This window comes from Pholis gunnellus (genome assembly GCF_910591455.1).
Source record: "Pholis gunnellus genome assembly, chromosome: 15".
NCBI classification, from domain to species: domain Eukaryota; kingdom Metazoa; phylum Chordata; class Actinopteri; order Perciformes; family Pholidae; genus Pholis; species Pholis gunnellus.
Window position 1 is genome coordinate 6,418,319 of NC_136542.1, and position 22,848 is coordinate 6,441,166.

The 22,848-nt window shown below is 40.9% G+C and overlaps 1 protein-coding gene across 1 annotated transcript in view; it reads right to left on the reverse strand.

The window, feature by feature from the left end:
• Nucleotides 1-1,599: 1,599 nt before the first annotated feature.
• Nucleotides 1,600-22,848, reverse strand: part of grin3ba (glutamate receptor, ionotropic, N-methyl-D-aspartate 3Ba) — a gene marked incomplete at both ends in the record, with an annotated part of 63,371 nt that continues 42,122 nt past the window's right edge. Inside the window, 7 exons of the mRNA XM_079174479.1 lie at nucleotides 1,600-2,575; nucleotides 3,621-3,688; nucleotides 5,154-5,318; nucleotides 6,495-6,646; nucleotides 15,648-15,763; nucleotides 20,226-20,371; nucleotides 20,647-20,793. Of these exons, the coding sequence (XP_079030605.1) occupies nucleotides 1,600-2,575; nucleotides 3,621-3,688; nucleotides 5,154-5,318; nucleotides 6,495-6,646; nucleotides 15,648-15,763; nucleotides 20,226-20,371; nucleotides 20,647-20,793 (1,770 nt within the window). The remainder of the gene's footprint in view (nucleotides 2,576-3,620; nucleotides 3,689-5,153; nucleotides 5,319-6,494; nucleotides 6,647-15,647; nucleotides 15,764-20,225; nucleotides 20,372-20,646; nucleotides 20,794-22,848) is intronic.

The window sequence follows — 22,848 nt, forward strand, 5'->3', positions numbered from 1 at the left end:
AAGACTGTTTTGAACACTGACAAGCCAAATAACACAAATCTGACCCACGTTTCTGCAGCTAGAGATGAACACATGAAATGTTAAAGTAGTCCTGCAAGTAATGGAATGGCTCCGCTTTGTTTTCCAACCCCCCCAAAAAAACATACTATGAAGGAAAGGGTCTCGATTTGAATTCCACTTCCATAAAGTTGTCCATTTTGTCTCTAACTTAAAAAATACTGGATCCTACATTCCCCCATAGAATCTTTTTATTAGACTTGATGTGGAGGAGGGTCACCCACCTCTACGTTTAAGTCCTTCGCTGTCTCCAAAAGATTATTCGTCACCAGGTATTATTCTCTCAGACTTAAAGCTCTTGTCTAAGACATTAGACTATTGCTTTCACAGGCTGAGTTCCACCCCCACATGAGTGTTTAACATTATGTGTAATACAGCAGTTGCCCTTTATGAAATACAGATTGTGACTTGCCCATAATGACACAAGGTAACAACGAGGACAAAACAATTTAAGTGGAATGGTACTTTGAGTTAACTAAACCTAGCTGGAATAAAATGGGCTGGAGGTGTGTGTTTGGGTAAACGTTTCCCGTTTATGTGCATCTTCCTGCCACAATATGGTAATTTTATGCAGGAACCATCAAATCACCGGGGTAATTACCATCTCAAAGCATCTGTTTGGGAAGAGCTGGCACTTTTTTTCAGTTTTGACACATTTTACGAGGGCTGGGTTTTGCTATAAAAATATCCCAAAATGTGTTTTCGACAAAGCAGTATTAGTGTTGTAGTGTTGCTGGCGGGACAATACACACAAGGATACAAGGTGTCAACACACAAAACGCTTTTCTTTTTTAATTTCATGGGATCTTTATGGACATGATTTAGGGCTATTTCTTCACAGTTTTCTTCCTTTATCGTTCACATTTTTGGGCAATTATTACTCAAAATATATAGATTTCTTGCATCTGTATCTCCTGCTCATGGCACTCTGTTAGCACAGATGTGTATTTTCAAATAGTTTAGTTTGGTGTTTTTTCACATTGGGCTAACTTAGATTTCCCTGTGCTCTTGTCGCTGATGTCTCAATGTGCTTGTAGGCCTCTGTAGCCAGTGAAACAGGCCATATCATTATTCAGCTGATGGGCTTTTGTTTGTCAAACGGCTGTGGTTCATGGTTCCTAATGGCAACCACTGGTCTCCTCAATAAACACAACCATTTGATTGACCACTGCGTTTTTTAGCATTGCCAGATTACCCATATCGTCATGGCTATTCCCAGATTTTTCTGATTTGTTTTTTTCTGAAAATATTCTGAGTTTTTGCTGAAATCATATTGGCTTTCATTCCACAAGATTACATTGCTTATTAATGATTTTCATGGATAATGTAGACATTTTACAAGTTCTTTAATTGCAGTTAAAGTTTTTTAGTTGGAATTTTAAGCGAGTGTGAAAATTATTAGGTTGCGGTAAGTAATGGTGTGAGTTAACATATACTGTCATTTTCCAGCAGGTGTCCCTTAAACTTCACCCATTCCAACAAAGCCATCTTCCCACGGCTATGCAAGTACCAACTGCACTACTCTTTCCACAATCCTACGCATCAAGTCTCGCTGCTTACACTTGATTGGTTGGCTTTTGTCCTCTCAGGAGTGTTCAGAGTGCGTGATAGGTTAGCCATCTGTCTGTCCAGGCTAGAAGTGTTCCGTGATTGGACAGGAATGTTTCCAGCTCCTGGTTGGTTGACTCGACTTCGCTCCAAACTGGTGGAAGTGCGCGAATGGACAGTCCTTTCTCCCGTCAAAGTGTTTACGGAGCGTAATTGGTTACCTCTCCCTCTGTCCAAACTGTTAACTGTGTTTAATTGGCTGCTTCTCCCGTGCTCCAGACTCCAGGGACCGCCTGATTGGTTATCCCTCCCTGTTTGTTGATTGTTCAGGGTTTGCAGCTGGCTGGCCCTGTCTCGCTCAGGGAGTTTGGGCTGAGTGGAGCTACTTCTGTCTGTGTTAATAGTTTGTGTCCTCTGTCTGTCCCTTTCCCTCTCCAGACTGGTATCCCTGCGCACAAGTCCGCACCTCTCTCTCTCCAGGCTGCTCTGGATCTCTGCTCTCCTGGCCAGAGCCTCTCTCAGCTGGGTGCGGAACGTCTCGATCTTCCCCTGCAGGTCCTGGAGCTCCCCCTCCCACAGGCTGGTCTGAGCGGCCCGGCTCCCCAGGGCAGACAGCACCAAGCCTGTGGAAGCCAGTGAAGAGACGGGTCCCCCGTTGGCATGGAGGTTAATCTGTGGAGGGGAGGTAAAACGCCCCAGGCTTCCCAGCCCCCAGCCTCCCAGGCCTAGCCCGGGACGGCCGACCATGCCGGGCCTGCCGCGCACCGAAGCGGTGTGTGTGTGCAGGCGGTAGCTGTGGAGGGTTTCCAGGTCAAAGTGCACACGTTTCTCCTTGGGCTCATGGGAGGGTGAGGAGTTGCAGGTGTCTCCAGCTGTAGTGGAAGCAGGGAGGGATGTGGGAGGAGATGGGGGAGGAGGCTGATGCTGCTTCCTGTGTAGGGTGCAGTTCTCTGAGATACAAGAGGAGGGGCTAGTGAAAGAGAGGAAGATCACAGCAAAGGGCATATATCCAGTGAGATATACTGTACAGCAGTATACATGGATACATTTCACAAACAACACAAAATATATACGGTTTATTATCAAGTGCAGACTAAGCAGTGCGATCTGACTTATAGAAGACGTATCATGCTTATTTTCTGGTTCATACTTGCATTTACATGTTTACATACTCTACTGTTTAAAAAACACTATTTTGCTCAGACTGTCTGCCTGAATTAAAAGCAGAGTCTCTGAATATGGGCTGTGCGTATTTCTCTGTGGATTGAGTTTTTGGTATTTATATAGCACCTAGACCTGCTTTATAATAAAAAAAGACATGGAAATCTCAATTCCTACAATATAAGACCTTTACATCCTGATTATGCCACTTGTTTTGCCTTGATTAGAATTTTTCAGTTTGGGTTGAACATGCAACTAAATAAAAGGTCATGTCTGTTTAAGATCTAACAGGAGGCAAGAAATATATATCTAAAGTCACTTTGATTATCAAGTTATGAAAGTGACAATTATCTGCAAGAGTGGCTGTTTCAATCTGTTTCTAATACAATTTGACTTGTTTTAAAGTTAAAGTTTGACATTTTGGGGAATATGCTTATCCGCTGTCTTGCAGGGAGTTAGATGAGAAGATCGATAACAGTCTGTACGTTAATGTTGAGTTGTCAGCAGCTGAGAACGGATTAAACAAACGATATAAGATATAGTGTGTGAATTAGAGGGCTTAGAGGTGCTGGGCGACAGATTTTGTTATCTTTGGACAGAGCCAGGCTAGCTGTTTCCCAAAATGTCAAACTGTTCATTTAAGACTTTTAATATTGTTAGAGGTAGTTTCTTGACAGAAGGCAGATTTTCTTTTTTGCACTGGCAACAAGAAAGTGACATTTGATCCTATAAAAGTCTTGAAACAACTTTCCGGACGTTGTGTAACTTGTTGATGTGTAATAACGTATTCTGGGTGTTTCAAATGGAAGGTGACAATCAAGTGTGTAGATGAAGTCAGTTAGTGACTTCATTACTTTTGGTCAAGGTCGGTCAGCTCCTTCCCATCATCCTCGTACGTGGTGTGGAGGGCTCTGTGAATTTTCTGCAAGTGGAGAAGAAAAAGAAACAAATATGACGAGAACTACCGATTATTAATGAGAAATGTGTTATCACTTCAGCTCTCAAATAGACCGGCGGGGATGATGCATTTGAATTTCTGAGATTATCACTATTCCACCCAGCTGTACGGAACATCAGTGACAGTTATTCCTCGCAAATCCTGCTGTGGTGCTGCTCTGAATAATTTAATTAAATGATTGTAATTCAGTGAGCGACAGTTCTTTTATGCTTAAAACTCTGAGAGAGGTTAAGGCATCAGCAAAGCCTTCTTTGATTTACGTACCCAAGTGCTTTGGTTAGACTGAGAAAATACCTCTCCTAACCAACCTCTTAAGGCAGAAGGGATGACTCTGCTTTAATTCTCTCTCCCTGATATATATATTCGCCTGAAGATATCGGAGGGAAAAGAGAGCCTCTCACTTTAGGTAAGGATTATCCTGAAGGACTGACTCAGATGTCATCCTCTCAGATAACTGAGCTGGGTTGTGATGAATGCTAACGGCTGCCCAGGAGTGGTTGCCCTTTTAGAGGGCTGTAACAAACAGCAGTCTTGAGATCTATTATTCACTCATAAATATCGCCGCGGGCACCTCATTTGGTAACGGCTAGACTTTGGTAAAAAAACAAAATATGACCTTTAAATCCTCAATTTGTGTCTCTCGTGGTACACGTTGTCATAAAGGCACACATTCTCGACCAGCTTTACTGCAAAAAAGATCTTCTATAGATCTCTTATTAGTCTTTGTGTCCTTTTCTTTACAGAACTACAGATTTGAATTGCATGTTAAATAAAGCATATTTTAAAGTATGCTGCATGCAGTAAAAAGTGATAAAAGACAAGAATCTGTATAAAAAGGTTGATTTAAAAGCTATTTATATATATTTAATATTTAATATTAAATTTAAATATATTTACAAATCAACTGCCTCACAATAGAAAAAAAACAATGAATAAAGCGCTGCAAATGGTTTAATAACCTTTAACTTAATTAACTCATTAATTTAAAGTATTAAGGTAACGTTACAAAGCACAATTAAAAAACGAATTAGTTAATTAACAAAGGGCTTATTAGCAATACATTTAGCTTAAAGTTTCAAAACTTTGAAATTGAAATCTGTCCTGTGAAACATAATATGATGAGGTTTTAATTAAATACGAGTCTTGTTCTTGAATGTTAGTTTCCAACAGTAGAGGGCGCAGGTTACCCACAAGATGAGAGTTAACTCCAGGGGGTTAGGAAGTCTCACCAACAGCAGTACGTTAGTGTGTGTGTGTGTGTGAGTGTGTGTATGACTGCACTCATGTGCGTGTGTCTTCGCGTGTGCTCATACACATGCGAGTGACCTGAAGACTGCTGTTGTGCATCCTTTCTGTTGTGTGCTCGAGCACATGAGAGCGAGTGCGTGAGAGCATGTGCACGTATCCCTTACAGTGCGGTTTCACTCACCTGGCTGGTGTGCAGCCAGTACTGCAGTGTGTGCGTGCGTCGGAGCCAAGGGATCACCAGGTGATAGAAGGTGTGTTCACCTGCCAAGGTCAGCAAGGCTCCACCCACCCCCATACACAGCAGCACAAACAGGCCTGAAAAATGCTGGATCCCCATCTGAAGAGTCTGAGAGTGTGATGGCGGAAAAGAGAGAAAGAGGGAGGGGGGGGGGGGACACACAGATTAGTAAAGTCTCAAGCCGACACAGGGAAATACAGGGATTGATGGTTCGTATTTACATAATTGCCATTTAGGCCACATGCAATTGATATTCTGCTGCTGTATATCTGGTTTGCCTGTGAAAGCGCACAATAAAAGAAAATAAAGAGGAGAGGGCAACGCCGTAAAAGACATGTTTGGAAAAGAAAAGCACGCGGAGGAATGAAAAGCATTGGAAGCTGAGGGGGAAGCAAAACTGAGAGTAATTGAAAGATACAGCAGTTAGAAGGGGCGACGGTAAAAAGAGACGATGGTTAATTGAAGAGCAGTTTGTTCCCATTTGGTTTCGCCCACATTCCCTTTGACGTAATGTCTATCTCTTATGAGGCTTTCACGGGCCTGGAGGAAGTGGAAGAGACAGTGGCGAGCTTTTCCAATACTCTCTAATCATGTTTCCTTCACTCGGCTCATTTCGGCATTGCCTCGGATGGCAATTAGCCCCATGCTGACTCGGCAAATCCATCAGCGACAACACTGACCTCCTTTTGCTCCCAATCCAGAGGGCAAGATCGCCCACCATTGTTTGAGAGTGGCCCACTCTCGGGGCTTCAAATGGGATGAACAGTAATAACTTCCTAATGCAGGTTGAAGTTAAGGGTTTTTTATTTCACTGTAGACACCAATGACTGTTTAATATTGTTTATTGCTGGAGTGTGATTTAACTTTGAAGTGGGTTTTAAAAAGGGACAGCCAAAGGGAGTTGAATGGCTCCTCTATTCACAAACAAAGAGATATAGACACAGACAGTGTGCTCCGTCTAGAGATCCCCAGCTCTCTAAAAAGAGAGGGAGGGCGAGAACTAAGAGTACTCTGCTGTAGGACACAAATAAGTATGGACAGTCAGACAGTACGTGCCTGTAACTCTGGTTAAAGTCAGTAAACAGGCCCTGCGTTCACGTGTTTGTATGTCTGTCCGCTTGTGTGTGTATACGCGTCGACGCATAGTGTGCTTAGCTGGCAGGCACTCCTGTTCCGATGTCCCAAAGGGAGACTCATTCGCAGGAGTGCGGTGGCAGAAAGCTTTGCTTTACACACCGTACACGTACAAGATACACTAACAACACTCTCTCACCATTGACTTACCTCAGTGACGGCAAAGACTCGCTTCCCGCAGGGCACAACCTTATACCATTTGTCATGTAGCATGTCCATGAAGCCATCGGACTTGTAGCGACTCACGAACTCTGACACATTACGGGTTAGAGGAGAGCCCTGGGGAAGGCCTATCCCGTAGCCTAAAAACAGGACACACACACACACACACACACACACAGGCGTAAATACATATGCCACATGCAACAGAATCTGAGAGCCGTGCCTGAGGAAGCGACTTGAAACTAACTCGGTTTATATGCGTAAAAAGAAACCACAGTCAGCCAGGTGCGGTTAGCCAAAGGGCAGACGCCCTCAGGAAAAAGGAGATTTATGGGTTTACAGGCTTCAGAAGGAATCAGAATCAACATGTCTTCTGCCAGGTACCGTGCATAATATACGGTGCAAATACTATTTGCTGGGTGTTGTATATGTGTTGGGAAACAAAGCACAAAACCACTAAAGCTGATGAAGGTTTCCCTTGTGGGATATTGTAGTGGATCAAATTCTGGTATTGAGCTGTTATTTCCTCCCTTTATCACTTTCAATACTTACAGCTCGAGAGGCTCCTCACAACAAAATGGTCGGCATATTTACTGCCGGGATAAGACTAGAGGACACCCTGCTGTCTTTTATGATTCGCAAAGGCCCGCAAAGGGGATGCATTAAGTGGATCAGGTATTAGCCAGATGGGTCCACATTAAATACAGTTTCTCCGTCAGTGTCCTTATAAAAATTGCAGTGTTTACACTATCGGATCCATTTAGTCACTTTCAGTTCCCTGACCTCATGTTACCTTCTGTAAAAATGAGTCCAAAAGATGAGACTTCCATGCAGTGAGGTTTAGAAATCTTCAAAACTGTTAAAAAGAGAGCACTGGTATCTGATCGGTACCTTGAGTTGAGGTATTTGAATTGGTATCGGGGGGGGGAAGGAAAAGATGGATTAGTGCATGGCCCGAGCTGGAGATAGACTTCTGAAATCAATGTCAACATCCGAGGCATCTGAAGCATCACGGCGCATACTGTAGACCTTGTCAAACTACCAGTGTTCTGTCAGAACCTTCTGGGGAATCAGAGACTTAGATCAGAGTTGTCCCACACTAGACAACACTTCAAAAGATAAAATGACAAATTGCCGTGCCCGATGCTCACTCCCATTCCCAGCATCTTACAGACTTTTGGGGCTGATATCACGTAGTCTCCGGGATTGTAGTTGGATCAGGTTGGACAAGACCCCCCCCAGACTTATGTTATGTTCCCTTAGGGTTATGCACTCGCGTGGTTTTAGTCACCCTGAGGTGATTTATTAGCGTAACATAAATTACTTGTGTAAATGAAAACACTTTGTGGGAGAAGTTGGTTCAGCGCCGCCATGTGTTATGAAAAGTGATTGAAAATGTAGACTAGTTCTGTATTTTATGTTATGTAACATTTACATTTTGTTTCCTTAAAATCCTCTTTTTCTCACCTGTGGGCCATACTCCGTTCCTTCGTCACCCTATGTGGGATTCTGAGCATGAATAAAGATTTAGTGGAGTAATGTCTACCTGAGAAAAGAATGAAGTTGCTCTCCCTCTGCGTGTAGTCAGAGCTTCTCTGTGCCATGCATGCTTTTTAGTGCATGGTTAGCTCACATCCTCTACTCTGCACTGCGCTCATACAGCGGTTACAGCTGATAATGCTGTGTAAGCGTAGTAGCACCCACCCTCTGGTTCCCCCTCCGGTAAACACTGTTAGCTCTGTCAGCTCTGACAGCTCTAGTTTGTACTGTTAGCGCTGTTAGCACCGCTTGTGGCGAGCCGCTGGCTCAGCTGCTGCCATGTTGAGAGCCGCCGAGAGACAATAGAAATGCTCCCAATCTGGCATTCACCCCCTTTCATGTAATCACTTTTTTTTTGTATCTTTCCTGTGTGATTGGTAGTTTTTAATTTGTTAGTTGACTACATTTCCATTAGTGCTTTACGTCAGGGTCTACTGAAACTCGCCTGGATCATGTTTAGAGGTATATGACACTTCCTACTCGATCAGGCATCAACATATAATAGATATAGAACATATTTTCTATTTTTACTGGCAGTTTTATGACTTTGAGGGAAAAAAAAACACATACAAATGTGCATGCGTTAAAAAGAGAATACCATACGTCTCCAGCTTTGGAATCGGCTTTGTCATCACGCCTCCAGTTTCCATAAAAATCACCCACACAGTTTAAAAAAAAATCACTCGGACCTCCTACCTCTCACCTATACCCTGACCTCATCCCCACAGCTGTCAGTTGCAAAACACTTATCGCGGTCTATGACGCAGAGCATCCACTCCACGCTCACTTCACAATCATCCCTTCCGGTTACAGAAGACTCAGTTTTGTACAAAGGCCAAATAAAGGTCAGTTTCACCACATTTTGCAGGAGAACTTAATAACATGCTGACATTAGAGTGCTTTTGTGGATCTCTTCTTTTTCCTTTCTTTGTTCCTCTGTTGTTGCTGATTTTTATTGAATGTTGCTGCTGTTTCCTGACAGGTTGTGTAACACAACACAACAGTTTAGTTTAAATTTATATTGATAACAGGCATGGTTAAGCACAATATTTGAGTACAAAGTGTTGCGAGGCTTTCTCTCAAATACCAGAGGACCATATTATACCAGTCATCCATGTAATTGACAGCTGCAGTTACTGTGCACAGTTTGTTTACATTAAATACAATATAAACCTGCCGCTGTCCCAGATAGGGATTTAATGGCTTCAAAGACATTTTAATGATGCACTAATGCAAATCATTGTTATAGTACATTAAATATTAATCTGCTTGATTTGAAGAAATTGCTTAAGCATCACTTGATTGGTATTGCCTCGGACTTCCTTATTTCTCTGTTGTTAAAGATAAAACACTGGCAGTAAAAGAAATACATTTTGATACCAATAAAAAGGATAGAACAACAATATTATTAATTAAGCAACAAATTTAAGTACTTTCCCCACCGCTGCTCATTACTTTAATTTCAAAAGTGGCCCCCCTCATGTATCATTGCAACTTGAAAGCTCGTGAGAAATGTTGCTTAAATGCCTGTTTCGCTTTTGTTTGGTTCACATTTCTGCAGGTGCAAAATGATAGAAATATATCCCTCAGCTTAGAATCAAAAAGAGCCTCTTGAAGATTTATTGCAATACACGAGACCTCCTGGGGTTGTTTGTTTCATTCCATCTGTACTGCAGTGCAAGGCACAGTCATGCCAACAGCGTTTTTGGTGTGTGCGTGCATGATTGTCGCGGAGTTGGCAGCTGTTTTTGATTGAGTTTGTGTGTGTGTGTGTGTGTGTGTGTGTTGGCTGTCAAGGTGTGTGAGCCTGATGGGGGTTGCGCAGAAACAGAGAATAGCTAAGGTTCACGTAACTGTCACACTCTGCTTCCTACATGACAAAGACTGTCTACGCTTCCCTCCCTTTTGCGTTCACCCTCCTTTACCTCCTCTCCTCATTTTCTTCCTCGCTTGTCCCTCTCATCCCTCCTGTGTTCCTGCCCGAGGTCATTTCTCTCCCACCATTGCCGCTCGCCTCTTCCTCTGTTAGTCCACTCCTTATCTCTGTCATCCCTTCAATTTCGTTCAATTTCTGCCTCACTCCATTCTTGTCTTTATCTTTCGGCTCCTCTCCCGAGTCCATTGCTTTGTCTCCGTACGTCTTTTTTTTGTTTTTTCCCCCCCTTTCTCCAGACAGACACCATTTTTCTGTCATCAGCCTATCTCCATACGCATTTCTTCGGAGCACTCAGTCAACTAGTGAAATACAAGTGGGCAGCCACTTGTCATTTGTTTTGATTCTTTCCCCCAGACATCCACCTGCATCCATCACAAGTCCCAAAGCTGTCGCTCAAATCCCCCGCACACCTACTCTCTCGCTCACAGACACACCCGAGCACATCAAGTTTTATTCCGAAACACTTTTTATAGGCTATAAAACATTTACTACCGTATTTTGAAGCACAGATCAAAAGTGTTACTCTTTACTAAGCAAAGAAGTTATGATCTTTCAGAACTTTAAAATGATTTGTAATACTACTTTTTATGACATCTTTGCTCCTAAGCACCACTTTCTTTATTGATTTGTGCTGTAGTTCTAAAAGATAAATTCATAATTTAAACACTGGCAAGTATTTTGTAACTCTTTCTTTTAGAAATGTTTGACTGTCTATATGTAACATTTCTTTGGTCATTCATTAATTGCTGCTAAATGCTGTAAAAGTAGGTTCCCATGTATTTTTTGCAGCTGCATGGGAAACTAGTTCTCCTGCTCGACTATAATGACGACATCAGTGATTGAGCAGTTTTATATAGCACTGTATGTGTTAGGGTTGGAGGATATAGCCAAATATCATATGAAGACGAATCACCACATTATTTTCAAATTACAAATGTAACAATTCTTCTCTCTGATGCGTTGGTGCTGTTTAATTACAGTATGAACCATAAAAGATAGTGAGCATGTGGCTGATTTGTTGTTGTAGCCATCAGCAGCTGTCGGCAGACATTTATTAAGCATTGTAATATGATTAAATTAGGTTGGTAAAAGATTCATAATATCTGTAATTCAATACATGTGGTATAATGTCCAGCACTAGGTGACATCACATTGCTTTTGTCCTAGCAACAATCTAAAACCAAAAGATATGCAGCTAGCTATTTCTTAATGCAGAAAAAAAATGTAACACATAACCACAATTAGGAAGATTGGGAGATTAGATGAACTCTACATACTTCTTACAGTGAGTTCAGTAAAGCATATATTTTTTAAGGGAGTTTATCACACACACACACACACACACACACACACTATGCAGACAAAGGAGTCCGTACGTCACTCCTGCCAGACGTGAGCCGCCCGACCAGCAACAGCCTCACCCCGGCAACAAACTCTTTTGCCAGCCTCATTTTGATCTTCAGACGCGCTCCGCCCTGCTTGACTGAGCCTGTGCAGATCACTTATGCACACAGGGACACTCACACATACAGAGACACACACACACACACACACACACAGACACACACACATACAGACACACACGTATACAAACAAGCAGCGAGTGGCTGCGTGTTCGGTGGCAATATTATTAATGGGGTGTGTCTGGGCTGTCGTAAACATCTCCTAACAGCACTCAGTGCAAACAGACGCACAGCGACACCACCGCATCTCTCTCCACTTAAGTAGCCTGAAGATTTCAGCAGAAGCACCTCGCCTGGAGCGTCTCCACAGTCCCAAATCCTCCGTCTCCCTGTCTGTCCTGTCCACAAACCACTCCATAAATCCTGCCTCCATCCCCATATGTACCAAATAACACTTCCTCTCTCTCCCCCCCCCCTTCATCCCCTCTCTCTCTCTCTCTCTCGCTCTCTTTTCTCCCCTCCCTCACTCCATCTGCTTGGGGTGAAGGTTTGTCTTGATTAGGGGACTCTGTTGGCTGGCTCTTTTATCACTCGCTGTGCAGAAAGGCGCACACTGGCAGTGGGCAAATGAAAGCCCTCTATCTCCTTCTTGTGCTCAACTCCCACCTCGCTCCCACCCCCTCACTGGCCCCTCCCTTTCTTTACCTTTGTTGTGCTTCCTCTTACTTTTTACATCTTGTGTTCTCTTTTTTTTCCCTCTCTTCCCCATCTCCTCTCCTCCTCCTGCGTTTTCCCGCTCGCACATATCCTGTCCGGGCCATTTCCTGCTCTTTCTTCGCTTTTACCATTCAGACTTATTGAGTTATTCACTCCCATCTCATTCTTCCTCACACAGGCTGTGGGGGTGAATAGCTACCGAAGGCGTCTCGGATTCTTCGACTGCCTTTTCCGTGTAGACAATGAATCAGGTAGTCATTGTCACTGACCCACTACACATACCGATGAGACCTGCTTTCTCATCCTCACGATCATGAGTAATGCTGCGGCGATGTCTCTCGGCTCATTTTGTCTTTTGCAGTGAAGAAAGCAATAGATAATCTCCAGCGAACAAGAGTAGTACAGTGAGTAGGGAATGTGGGAGTGGGGTCTTTCTGAGGCTACACTTTGACTGACAGAGAAATGGAATCAAAGTTAGTGTTTGGTCCCATGTGGCGCCCTGACTAGTATCTATTTACTGTCTATATCTGTCTCAGAAGTGGGAGGGGAAGAGAAAAGGCTGAACTGAAATATAGACACACAGAAGTGCATACAATCACAGACATATAATATGCTTGGACTTTAACGTTCTATACCTGTAAAAAAAAACTTCCAATCCCAGGGCTGAGTTTGGGTCAGAGGTTAAATGCTTGTTACGTTCAATAAATGTGTTCTGCCAGCGGAAATTTCACTTCAAAGTCACCTTCGGAAGGCGTAGATGACATGTGACGAGAATAGAATAAAACTGGCAATGATGGCCGGAACCTTTATTTTCCTCAATGGAAGGGAGCACCGGACTTTTATAAGAGCTAAGACATCATTTCTTATGACAGGTCGGCAGCAGCCTTTATTTGTAAAAGTGATACAATTTACTCTTGTTCTGCCAAATAAATCCCACTGCTCATATGTATTCAGTTCATAGCATCCAGGAAACTACTTCTCCTATACTAATATTAGAGCTGTAATTACTGCTGCTACTAGTCATCATAATACATCTGGCTTTAATGGTTGTGCAAAGCGATTAACTACTTGAGCAAAAACAAAATATATTACTGGTTATTTATCCTTAGCTACTGAACACATTTGTAATCAGTCTTGTAACTAATGCATCCATAGCTCAAAACAGAATGAAATAAAACCTTATTGACTTACTGACTAACAAAGCAATGCTCCAGTGATGCAAGTTTTAGTAATGTTTGTCAAATAAGATAAGGATTTAATTTCGGTGCTTGCAGGATATTGTAACCGAAGCCAGCACATATGGGTCGGCATGTTCCACTACATGCAGAAAATATATATATTGGTAATATTTTAGAACTTCTTTCACAGCTATTAATAATGTAAGAATTGATACTTTTTTTCTAGTAGTTCTAGTTTTACCGTGAAAACATGGAGGCAGGGTAAACTGTTTTTTGCAAGCTTCTTGTCTCTATTTTGTGGCTTTTCTTTTTTTCCTCGCTTGCCACGGTTCATATGGTGATTTCTATTCAGATAGAGGAAGAAGTATAGAAGCAATAACTTGGCTTTCAAAAACATGTCCTCCCACTGTAATTCTAAAAAGGAAAACAATTTCCTTCAAGAATAGCACAAGAACACAGGATGCAACCATCAGTGCTCTCACACACATATACAACAGCGTAAACTTGCTTATTTGTGTCGAAATTTATGAAAACTTGCATATAATAACTCCCTTAGTGGATCATTAGCCGTTTTTTTGACTGGCAGTGGATCTGTGTATATGCTTCATGACTATACTGCATTTAATTTGACCTGCAAGCGGTGACTCCAGTTCTCTGACTGGGCATTGTTGTTAATAATTCATGATTTAGTACTTTTACCTGCAGCGTTGTAAGTTCATCCAGTGAATCACTGTGTTACTCTGTCAATCATGTAGCTAACAGTATTTGATCCCCTTTCTGCATGTGTGTGTGTGTGTGTGTGTGAGTGAGCGAGTATGTGCGTACTGTTTCTTTATATATGTGTGTGTACACATTTGTGTGATGTCCATGCTTTAATGTGTATATCCTATACATGTTGCATGAAACATTTCATGGTACAGTATTTCTGTGCGAGTGCATGCACAGGTGTGTATGTGTGTATATGTGTGGAGGTCCCCACAATGTCAATAGATTTTAGGGTTAACAGCTGTTATTGGGTTAAGGTTTGTGTAAAGGCTTGAGTCAGACATCTAGTGGTTTTGGTTAAAGTGACCATGTTTTGCATGTAATGTGTTACAAAGTGCTTAAAAGAAGAAAAATAACTAGAAAATGCATTTCCTGCAGAAAATGCGTTGGAATGCTGAAAGTTGAAATGAATCGCAAAAAAATTGCTGAAATACAGAAATGGGAGAATACCTGTCTGAAAAATGTTGAAGGCCAAAAACATTAAACTGCACTGCTGAAAACCCTTCTTGTTAAAATGTCTAACTGGCAGACTTGGAGGCTAAAATGTATTATTAAAAGAAGCGAAGAGCTGAATTACAATGCAGGAAAAGCTTGAAGCTAAACGATTTTACTGTCAAGTAAAGTGGTAGTAGTGGTACTTTGATGCCCATTTCATTTTTGTGGACATGTTTGTTGTTGTTGCACATACTAATTTTGTCCATAAGAGGCTGAAGCACCTCTACCTCATGTTCTAACTAAAACTAACAGAATTTCTTTCAGGTGAGTTTAAACACAAGGTGCTTACATTATTGTGTTTTAGCAAGTTGTGTCAATAAAAACTCACCTGGAAAAAAATACGAATTATTTTAGTCGTATTTAGAACATGAGGTAGAGGAGTACTTCAGCCTCTTGTGACCAAAATGAGTATTACAACAACTTTTTAAAGTAAAATTGCTAAGGAGGTGGAACAGATGAAAAATAAAATAATTTAATTTAATTGAGCCAACTTAATCAACTTAAAAAATGCAATTGAATGAATTCAATTAAAACAATTAAATTGAACCAACTTAAAAAATTTAAATAAATAAAATAAAAAATAAACTTAAAACATTAAATTAACTTAAATAAATTAAATAAAATTAAATTAAAAAAATCTAATTAAAATAAATTAAATTATCGCATCTATTCGCATCTGTGCATTGACTTTGCATGTAATCTACTCTAGCCGTGTTTTGTGTAAACAGGGCATTAGTCTGTGGGCAGATTCTGAACTTTATAAAAGTGTGAAAACAAAAGACCGTTGTATCTTTTAACATTATAGTGAACCTAAATAAAGTATATACTGCTGTATTGTTCTATTTCATATATTTTAACTTCTCTGAGGATAGTTTTTTTAATACTGGTATATGTTGAATGCTGAATCAGCATTCCAATAATAAGAGGAAATAAAGACAGTGTATGAAAACAAGAATACAAAATGTTGTAAGATTAGGAAAAGCCAGAGAAACCAAGTTTTTTGTAAGATGTTTTTTTTTTCTTTTTAAAGCAACAAAGGGAATGACAGCAAATTCTCACAAGTAATATCAACACGTGTGTCTTTGTGTGTGTTAGCCTGTGTGCGCACCTTCAATGGCGAAAGGCTTCCCCACAGTGAGCAGTTTGCACTCTGCGTCGATAGAGACCTCAAAGTCCAACAGGGCTTTGTCCATGATGAACGCATCCAGGGCAGGAGGATCTGTCCTTCACCACCAACACACAAACACAGTACACAGGAGTGAGAGCGAAGCATTAATTGAAGATAACTAAGATTCAACTTCTGAAGACCTTTTAATCAGATTAACTTCCCGAACATTCTCAAATTCCCCAGATCCATGCACGAACCTTGTATTTGGGTCTGTCATCCCGTTTTGTCATTTATACAGGAGGATGAGATTAACTGCATTCTAATACACTGTGTAAACACATACATCATTACCTAAAACAACAGCATCTGTGGCCGACTGATAAGGCATTATACACACTGTCGAAGACTCTTCTCCTCCGGCAATATCGATCTAATTGACCCTAATTGACCCCTAATTATAGAGCGTTAGTCTGTGAGCAGCCTCTGCCGCTGACAGAGAGATAAGTTTCACAGCACACTGGATTTGAATAATAAACCTACACACAAACACATTGATAAAGAAGAAAAGGTACACCTCTCCTGATACACACACACACACACACACACATCCCGATGTATGCACAAATTGCACAAACATATTTGTGAGCACACAAAAATTGAATGGCAGAGAGATAAACAAGCATACATGTTTGTATTGGAAAAAGCATGCACACACACACAGTCTATTGGAAAAAAATAGAGCAGACTGATCAAATTACCTGAAACTTCTTGTTATTCAGGATGTTTACTGCTTTACAAAAGGTTAACTTTACAAAGTCTTTGCTGTGCCGGGGAAGCAGAAACGTCTCTTTTTTCTCTGTCTAGGCCTGTCAAATACAAGGCACAGGGAGAAGAGAGAGGATAGGCTTCTTTTGGGACTCTTTTGGGACTAAAGAGGGTTGGAAGTTATCCGATGCTGGGCCTAAGGATCAAACTGGAGTGTGTGTGTGAGCGTGCACGTGTATAGGCATGAAGGTGTGTCGGTACGACTGTAAGTTATAAACCTGTGTGTAGGTTTGTGCCTGCATTACTTCCCCTGAGCCTATAAATTTGTGTTCATTGGCAGCTGCCATGTGTTACCCGAGGCGTTCTGTCTCTCCAGGAAGAGGCTTTTCAGGGAGTTTTTTTCACCATAAGATTTGAGGGCAGCATTGGGGTCAGTAGTTCTGCCAACATAGTATTTTACTGCCTCACTCTGGTTCCCTGCACTGCTGCAACTTCCACTTCTGCTTCACCTCACACGCAAACAAGCGCAACCTTCATCTTTCCTATTCTCATCCTCTTTCTCTGAACAAGCACTTTGTATCTTCCCCCTTGTATCACAAAGTCAGCACATGCACTATCTCAGCATCTCTGCTGGTGCTCTGTTCAGTAGGCACTGTGTCTGAGAAACGTACGTTGTTATAGCTGTGAGTGAGTTTGCCGTGTGTGGTACTTATGTGAGCCCGGATGAACACATTTTTGTCCTTCTAGCATGTAGAATTCAAGTGGCGGAATGTAATTTATTACATTTAATCAAGTGCTTAACTTGAGTATTATCCATTTCACGATACTTTATACTTCTACTACAACACGTATTAGAGGAAAATATCGTAGTTTTTAATCCTTTACATTTATTTGACAGCTGTGGTTATTAGTTACTTTACAGATAAAGATTTGACATTATCCCTAAATTGATATAGATTTTTTTAGGTAAGACTTTCTTTTAGGTTTCTAAATACGTTTAGCTGCTGCTCCCATCCACAGCAGTGCATTGCTTTGCTTCCATGTTGATGCTCCTGTCTATTTTTCCAAACTGGGGGCGTCTGGCTGCCATCCACGGTAGGTAGTACACCAACATACATACAACCCCACTTCAAATAATCACAACTATGCCTTTAATCTTATCAATGTCTGTAGTTTTGAGGTACTTGCTTTTAAAATCAAGTTGGCATGGTAAAAAAAGACTCAAACAACAAGCACTTTAAACGAGGAAACTAACTACATTTACATTCAATTTTCAAAGCCAGAAATAATATACCCAATTCCTCAGACACAGAGAAGCTAATGAATGACTTGAACCTCCTTTGTACATCCTCTTGAACATCTTTGGCACCTTTTAAGACAATAATTAAACGTAGAATAGGATTGAAACCCTGGTTGATTAATGACATTCAGACTCATGAAAGAGAATGTAGAAGGGTGGAATGGAGGTGGAGGAAGATGCATTATTCAGGTACATTATCAACAAATGAAAGAGCTGATGATTTGATTTAACGAACAGGTTCGGAATGTATGGCCAACTATTTCTCTGTTTTAATTCACACTGATAACCATAGCTGGGGAGCTCGTTTCAACACCGTCTGCAATCTTCTTAATCCTGCACGTTTTGGTCAGTTAAAGTCATCTAGTTAGGAATGACTTACATTTGTATCTTACAATATCAAAAAGTGTGGCTCCTGATTCTTTTATTCATTCTACCTGCACCATCTTTAAATCAACTCGTGATCACTGTGGCACACCTTAAATGCTTCCCAAGCAAGTGTAATGCCTCCTAAATTTCTCTGTGAAGTAAATAGATGTTACTGCCCCTTGGTTGCTCTCAATAATTCAGTTCTTTATCCTTTGGCTGCATCCCAGAATATTTGAAAAGTGCCTGTGTGCAGCCACTCATTAATAAATCTGACCTCAATCCATCAGAATGCGGCAACTTGGCCACATTGTACATAGATATAAAGTTTTATTCCACTGCTACGCTGATGACACAGCTGTATCTCCTAGAGCCTACAGAGACTATAAACCTCTCCAGTCATGTCTAGCAGATACATTTTCTTTAATTAAACTCTTACAAAACTGAGATCCTTATCATTAGTCCTGACAATCTGCATCCAAATATCTAGTCCTCTCTTGGTGTTTAACAAAATGTCAGGAACCTGGGAATGCTCTTTGACAATAATCTCACTTTTGAGAAACACACTAACAAGGTCATCCAGTCCTGCTACTACCATCTGAGGAATATTGCTAGGATAGAACCACGAGTTTTGATGACACTCAAACTATTAATCATTATTTTATTTCCTCATTATTGGACTGTTGTAATGGTCTTTAAACAGGTATGAATACTTGTGTGCATGTACGTATACGACATACTAAAAGAACTGATTAACCCCAGCCCAAATCTCTCTGCCCTGTGTTCCTAAACATGAGCTTCTTAGTCTCTCAGATCATCTGGAAGCAGTCTGCTATTCATTCCCAGAGTCAGAACTAAACATGAGGAGGCATTATTTAGTCCTCCAAAGAGTTGGAGAAAACCTCCAGAAGATATAGGACTTGCCCTAACTTGAACTACCCTTTAAAACCAGATTCAAACATTTATTTTCTCCACTACCTTTGAAACTGAACTGCTCTTTGACATCCTGAACAAGTTGGTATTTATTTCTCTGTTTTTATCTTTTGAATTTCTTAACAAATTGTTCCGATCCCTTCAATTTGTGTTTTGTATTCATATTTGAATGTATTATGTAAGTACTTTAAAGTGCTTTTGTGAATTAATTGTGTTGTATACATGTACCTGCCTTGCCTTCCTGCTTTCATATTCTCACTGAATCATCCATTCATCCTCAGCCCTCATTTCCTAAATTTGTCCCGTGCCCCCATTCATCTCTACATTCAACACTTTTAATGAACAAAAACCTAATTCCCTCAAATGTGGGAGGCTTTCACCTCACTTACACCTTGTGCTAAAATGTAGTGAACCTGGATGAGGAGAAGCTTATACTAATGCAGAGTGTAAAGATATGCAGCACTCAAAGTGATGAGTCTGTGATGGTATCTCTGTCAGATGCAAACGCAAACAACGCCTTCACTATAATAAGAAAACATCCCCCGATGGGTTTGACACATTAACGCAGGTGGAAACAAATCAAAGGAAAATTCAACCCTAAAACACAAATTATATTGAGCTCCACTGAGTTATTGCATTGATGTTTGACAGAAACGTCAGTGGGTACAAACATTACAAACAGCCTCCCTGAGCTGCAAATCAGAGCATCCAAAATCTGAATTGATGTTGTAGGATGACACATTTTTGGAGATGGTACCTTGACTTTTGATTTGTGGTTTTGATTAAAATATCAGATTCAAAACTAATGGCAGGGTGTGAAACTGGAGATTCAGATAATATGCATTATTTACTATCTATGGATGAACTCCAAAACGTGTCCAGGTAACATCGTGACCTGCAGTAACTATTAACTGTAGGACATTGGAGAAGCAGCACAAGTGAATCCTATTTCAGGATTTTCACACTAGGTTCTGTATAAAAATCGCCTCTAATGGCTTTAAATCTGCCACGTTTGCTCTCGTTGCCAGTCGAGAGAATTGCGATGCACAGTGAGCATGAAAAATAAGTGCAGAGAATACAGACAACCACAGATAAGAGATGTAAACGTGACTGGATTGTTTAAATCTGGGTTGCATTTCAATGAGGTTTAAATTGATTTTTTTTATTTTTTTTTTACAAATGCACACCATGTGCACGTATGTGTGTTTGTGTCTTACTTCAACATATGTACGCCTTCTGGGGTGGTGGGCTGATTGAAGCGTCTCATGTAGTCGTGCATCTCCGGGAAGCTCTTCTTCATGTAATCCTCAGCGCTGCTCTCCCTCACCGTCCCAAAACGGAAGCCCAGTGATGGATGGTGCAGCTGAGGAAATGACACAGGAAGACAAGGTAAGAAGAGAGGGCGGATATAGTGGAGGAGGTGATAAAGAGAGAGCGAGAGAGAGGGGGGGGGTATAGACATCATTCACTGTAGCCCTACAGCATTTAAGGATATGGAATAATCATCAAATAATAATTAACTTGTCCTTGTGTAAGATTAGTTTGTGTGTACATGTAGCTGTGGGTCTTCGTGTGTGTGTCTGGGGGGGACTGACATGCATGCAGATGCACGTTTTGTGTCCTTGTGTGTAGTCGAACCTTGTCGTCATGAATTCCAGAGACCTGCTCGAAGGTCTTGTCCCCGACCATGACAGCAGCCAGGTTGGCGGTGTAGCTCGACAGCACCAGCAAGCAGAAGATGGCCCAGAGGTTCATCAGAAAACGTCCAGTCCAGCATTTAGGAGTCTGCAGAGTGGAGATTTTTTCTGTTTGGGTTTGTTCCGCTTTTTGTCGTATTATTAAAATAATTACACAGATCAAAACGAGAAAAAAAATAGCAGCTCTTGATGAAATGTGAATCCTAAAATATCTGGACTCAAAACTGAAAAATGTCATGATGTCAAGACAAAAAATAAACAGACTGACAACAAACAACACTGCCTGCGTTAAAACGATTAAAAATACAAATGTGTTAGAAAAGGTGCGTTCAGGTGTTGACATAAATGCAGAGCATCCCCGAGGCTCTCAACCCACCTTTCTCTCACTTTCATCCTCCTTAAAAATCACAATCTAACCCTGAGTAAGGGTAATCAAGTTAATCAAAACAGACCAGGAGAGAAGCTAATGCAGAGGAGAAAAATCTAACATAGCGTGACTGTTTTCGAGGCACATCAGAAATATCTTTCCCTGAAATTGCCTGCCTAGGGGAATGATTCCACCTGCACACTGTGATCATTTATTTATTCACCAATTAAAACCCACTTAACTGTAGAAAAGAGATGAATTTCTAGTGTTTTAAAAGCTTGGGATTAATGAGACATTAATTATACAAACAGGTTGTAGCCCATTATTACGGAAAGGTGCGGTATGTTTTCAACTCTTTGCATAATTAGTTAGCAAATTGAAAGGGGAGAAAGGGAGGATGTTGTGTTTTTCAAACATGACCTAAGTAAATTCTTTTTTTTGCACTGGTGCTTAGTAAAGGATATAATGATCAGGCTAGATAAAAACAGGCATCTTAATTTCTGGCCTCTATCTGTCAATTTTGCGAGCTGACACCTGACAGATTGAATCAGCAGCAGCTAGCTAGCTAGCTAATTAAGCTAACGTTAGCCTCACGAAATGATTGACGACACTGTCTCCAGATTAATGTTTCCAGCAGACCCGTTTTAAATGAAAGGTCTTAATTGTAAAACTTGATGGCTAAATGCTGTATGACATTATGCTTAAATAAGCTCCATGGGAAAAGAAAAATGTAAGAACAATGATTATGATTAAAACATAACTTGACAGTTTCACTTACATACTATTCACACTATTAAATTAACAGCACAAGAGAAAACGCTTTAGGATGTGGACTAACTTTTTTTTGGGTAACATTGGCTGGGTTTGCTGAAGTATTAAACCAAATCCAATCCAGAGGAGGACAGCGGCTACATCACCTTCTGCTAACGTCAAGGACCAGCATCCACACAGAGGGCAAATACTACACAGTGAAAGTGCGAGTCCCCCCCCCCCCCCTACTTCTGAAATGAATCCTGTGACCAATAAAAATGTTTGGTTGTGCATTACAGAATTTTGGTCGCATGTGCCAGCCATGATTAGAAGTTTAGCAATACCTAAATAAACATGACTTTTTGGCTCTGACCCATCACACAGAGGTTGCACAAGGTCACAAGGCTGCTAAATAACACAACCTGTTAATTGACACATTGCCAGTTGTGAGGATCAAACCAGTGACCTTTCAATTATGGGAAGGTCTCTCTAATCACTTGCCCTCTGTTCCACCCGAGTCATTTGCACTGCTTCCTTTAGGGACAAAGTGTGATTAACAAAATGTTATGATGGTTTGCATACTAACTAAGAGCAGTTACTGGAATAATTCAAGCAAATTAAATTTTCTGATATTTATCAGAATGTGCTGCATACAAATTTGAAAAGCAAGCAGGAGTTATAATGATGAAGGATTCTGGCTTAGTATGAAGCTGTTTTATTAAAAAACAGAATGCATAGGACAGTTTTTTGGGTTTTTTTCGACTTGTGGTTGGGTTTGTCTTTACACAGTGTGACTGTGTGTGTGACACCATCAGTCAAATCTGAAGAATGCTGTTAGTGTAAGGGAACATTCAATCTCTTTCTGTATTTATACCAAACAAATGACATGAAAATAAGAGTGTTTTTATATTTTCAATACATTGCTTTTCATCTTGCTACACATTTTTTAAATGGGCAGATTTGCTGATCACTTGTCGCACACTTTTCTCTCTCGCACTACCCGCCTGTCCTGCCAGCTTTGCCCAC